Source organism: Poecilia reticulata, linkage group LG12, assembly GCF_000633615.1.
Source record: "Poecilia reticulata strain Guanapo linkage group LG12, Guppy_female_1.0+MT, whole genome shotgun sequence".
Classification (NCBI taxonomy): Eukaryota; Metazoa; Chordata; class Actinopteri; order Cyprinodontiformes; family Poeciliidae; genus Poecilia; species Poecilia reticulata.
In genome coordinates, this window is record NC_024342.1 from 2,733,760 (window position 1) to 2,738,153 (window position 4,394).

General features: G+C 38.4%; 1 protein-coding gene across 2 annotated transcripts in view; it reads right to left on the minus strand.

The window, feature by feature from the left end:
- LOC103473208 (uncharacterized) overlaps positions 1–4,063 on the minus strand; it is an 11,308-nt gene extending 7,245 nt beyond the window's left edge. Inside the window, exons 1-2 of one of the 2 annotated variants that reach the window (XM_008423247.1) lie at positions 3,983–4,043; positions 247–1,717 (exon numbers count right to left, since the gene is read on the minus strand). In XM_008423247.1, coding sequence (XP_008421469.1) covers positions 545–1,681 — 1,137 coding nt within the window. In that variant the 5' untranslated portion in view covers positions 1,682–1,717; positions 3,983–4,043 and the 3' untranslated portion in view covers positions 247–544. Of the gene's footprint in view, positions 1–246; positions 1,718–3,982 lie in introns of those variants that run through there. The other variant, XR_534983.2, reaches the window with a different exon arrangement.
- Positions 4,064–4,394: the final 331 nt, after the last annotated feature.

The window sequence follows — 4,394 nt, forward strand, 5'->3', positions numbered from 1 at the left end:
GTCATGTGTATGGAGAAATAAAAAAGAAAAATATATAGTATATATATTTATTCTTTTATTTATTATTATGTCAGTTTTGGTCCTCCATAGTGGTGAACAAGGAAGTCGTCACCTTCTTAAAATAATTGCCTAAGTCATTTTTTGCAATTTTTCAGGAAACACAAAAAACTGAACCATTTGTTGAATAAATATTTACGAACAATTTTAATCAAAAAAGTTGTAACAACAGAAGTCTTTTGACATACAAACAGCAAGGTGAGTCAAACATGGAACATGACAGAATTAAATGACTTAGGCAAATTTTTGAACATGCCTTTGTGACCTAGACAATTTTACAGCACAAACTAACATAACATAATGCTGAGGAGGCATGTGCATTTTTTCCACTTCTCCTTCCAGCTCTTCTTTGCTGGGTTCTTGTCTGATGCCTATTAGTGTGGCAAATTGTCAAAGAAGTGATGACACTCGACAGGCATGATGGGTTTCATTGACTGGAGGTCCTGGAACGTTCTCTCTTTGATTGGCAGAGCACATGGAAACAAACTTATCCATGCCATTGGCCCATTTGTGGCAGTTCTTCCCACACAGAGTCTTCTGAAAAGGACAGCTTGAAATTGACCTTGCCTTCACTGCTAAACTGAACACCCTGCAAGTCATGCACAGTCAGGTCTCCAACTTTTTTGCCTGGTCTGATGCTGAAGAAGTAAGATCCATTCAGCTTCAGGAACTCATCGTGCTTGAGCACTTTCACATAGTAAGGTGATGGCCTGATTCTTGCAGTCTGGAGTATAACGACATAGTCTCTTGGGGTGTAGATATCTGCAACTATTTTTCGTTCAATAGTACTATGCATACTGTCACACTCCATTTGTGTATGACCTGCAAGAAGGTATTTCTGGGTTATTAGCACCCCATATTTCCTTGCAAGCTCAGAGTATGCATTTGCTACACATGTATTGCGATTCTGATAACAGCAACCGTCGCTCCACACTATGATCTCCTTGAGGTCTGGATGGCCTTTGATCACACCTTCAAAATGATGATACTGAAGATGTGCAAATACCTCGCTACAGAGGTCACCTTCTGATTCGTCCCAAACATAGCAGTAGCCTCCCTGTGGTCTCAAGTTGAAAAGGGTAAAGTTGTGGACCTGCAGTTTTGTTTTGTAATACAGGCTGTTGGCTTGGGCTTTTGGACACAGTAGCACAGCTTGCAAGTCCATTATCCAAATGGACTTCTCTTCATCAGCAGAATCCTTGTCCCTAGATTTCTCTTGCCTCGCTTCATCCTTCTTGGTGACATGTGCGTCATATGCAACCTTACTGATATTTCCATGTTTGAATGAAACACAAACATCACACTGATCTTTTCTTGGAATAACTACAGAGTAGTTCTCCTCATGAAACACAGCTGCGAAATATTGGATTCCAACAGCTCTCACTCCAGCAGTTGCAGCTGCTTGTCCATATTCACGATGTAGTTGGGAGATGGTTGTGCCTTGGTAAAGGAACTTCTTGTCTTTGTAGGTAGCTGTGCTTCTGCAGTAGTATGAGTCAACACGGGGCAGGTCCCTCAACCAGTTCTTAAGGAAATCCTTGACATCAGTTTCAACCTTTGTATGCACTTTTGGGTCCAGATTTTGATGGCACTTCTGCTTATTTTTCAGGGTTGATGGGTTCATCCAGCCATTTTGTAATGGTTCTTTCAGGGAGACCAACTGTAGAAAAAAAACATCCTCAATTAAACATGTAGGTAATTTTACCAGAGGTGGCCAGCATCATGAAGAGATGATTTAGGCAGAAAAATAATTTTTGAAAAAAAAATGACTTAGGCAATTATTTTAAGAAGGTGACGAAGTGTGAGACTGGCTGCTCCAGGTGGGCTTTAAATTGTTGTGATAGTAATCACTTGCTTTTAACTTTTTATTATGATGTGCTTAGATGTGCCTCTGTTCCAGAACAGCTGAGTTAGATGATTGCATGACCGTCTGCAGCCATCAAGAAGTGCAGAAGGTTGTTAATCATCCACAGATTCCATCCAGGTAAGGCAGAAGGAAAAGACTTAAAACATGTAAGGCAGGTGAAACACTGAACTAAACCTGCTAATGACTGATTCAGTCTGTTGATTCTTGGGTTGGTAACTGGTTAAACTGATCTGGACTATTATTACTTGTGTGGGATCTTAATCAGCATAGACACTTTTTAAGGAATTTAATCAACTTATTTGGAAATATTTGTAGTTTTTTTTTTTATTTGTATAAGTTTTATTGACTCTAGTGGCCCTCACCTGACAGTTAACTGACAGGAAGGTGGGCACCGAGAGAGGGGGAAGACATGCGACGAAGGTCGCCAGGCCGGGAATCGAACTGTTGATGGCCGCATTGAGGACCAAGGCCCCCATATGTGGGCTGCGCCCAACCCCTGCGCCACCACAGCACACCCCAAAATATTTGTAGTTGATGGAAGATTGAACCAGCTATTTGATGGAAGTTTATTCTGTATAAATGAAATATTTTTTCCAACTATAGTATAAATCACCTTTTGCTCTATTTATCTGCTCTGGTGTGTTAAATAAATCCTGATCCTCCCTGAGTTTTATCTTTAGGTTTTCTGATAAACAGCCTTTATTTTAAATATTGATTCCGTCATTTTAACATGAGTCATAAATCCTACACTATACTGCAGCTTGATGGATAAATGTAGTTGTAAGCATTAAGATATTAATGAAAGATTAAGATGGATATTAATCCAACAGTGAGTGTACATGGGGAACTATATGGTTTGTATTTGTTCTCAGACCTGTAACCAGTACACCGTTTAATCTTTCAATGTCTTTCAGAACTTTTCAAATGTCTAACCTCTTTCTAACCGGCACCTTCCTCCCTTTTATTTTTGTGTTTTTCAGCCGTTGCTCTGCAGTTTGACCAAAAGCTGACTCTTGAGGACTGCAGCWAAACTGTCAAGAAGTGGCTTCATTACACGCCAGAATGAGAAGAAGACATCACAAGGAATCAAAGTGATGCCAACCAGAGTGAAACTGGGGTTACCACAACTTGTACCGTTTCCCTGGTTCATGCAGTACAAAGCTTAACCTCATGGACTCTGTTCTTCTGTGGACAATAGACAGTCAAAAAGGAGTCAAATATGTTTAAAGATCTGTCCCTCTTTTCTTAAATAAAATGTTATATCAAACCCATGTTATTTTTAACCTTTTGTATACAGTTTACCCATCATCTGCCAATAATATAGTGTTTAACACCAGTAAAGAAACTTTTAGTGATATGTTACAATGCAGACCTATCAGACCTAAAAATGTACATAAATCCTTAGCTTTCATTCAATATGAAATCAACCTAAATCTGCATGTAGATCCACATTCAGATGATGGTTAAATCAACGTTGATTCCTAACTGATTCAATGTAATAACACAAATTTGCATGTAAATTGACATACAGATGATGGTTGAATCAACATTGATATAATGTCAGTTATGGTTGAAACCCTAACATTGATTCAACATACAAGTGACCGACTACTTTCAATGTTGTTTCAATCATTCTGTGTTATCTGGGCAGACACAAAGTTATAAATGGGTTTCTTTTTATTTCCCGAATACTCTAATAGAAGAAGAGTATTGTTAAATTAATTTGGAGTTATACAGAATGGTAAATTTTCGGTAAAGAGCTTACAGTGACAGCTATTTGAATAACAGGAATCAAATCTTTTTTTAACTGAGTGCATAAACAACTGAAGCAGGCGAGCTTCTATAAAAAAAAAATCACACAGACTTCTTACAACATGGTCAACCTAGTGTAAAATCTCAAAAATACTCATAGTAAACTCTGCTTACAACTCAAAATCGCAGAAGGCAACGGGCCATTCACCCTAACTGGCACTGTATGGTAAGGTCAGATTGATCACATTCAGTGAAATAACAGATCATTGTTTAACTAGAACCACACATCATTCAACAGAAACTCACAATATGTCAAGACAAAGCCCCACAGTTCCTCACGGAGTCCGAACAAGCTCCACAGTTCGGCACAGAAATCTTCAGTTTTAGGACAGTAGAAAACCGTTAGGCACGTTAGCACACCGTAGCGAGCACAACAAAGCTACAACTCCCCCTGGTGGCCAGTGCGAAACAACGCCTCTCCACTCGGCTATATACAGGTCTTTCTCAAAAAATTAGCATATTGTGATAAAGTTAATTATTTTTCCATAATAATTAACTTAATGATAAAAATTAAACTGTCATATATTTTAGATTTATTGCACACCAACTGAAATATTTCATGTCTTTTATTGTTTTAATACTCATGATTTTGGCACACAGCCAGGGGTGAAAGTAGTTTTAAATTCTTGGGGGTTCTATGACAAAAATAATAATAAAA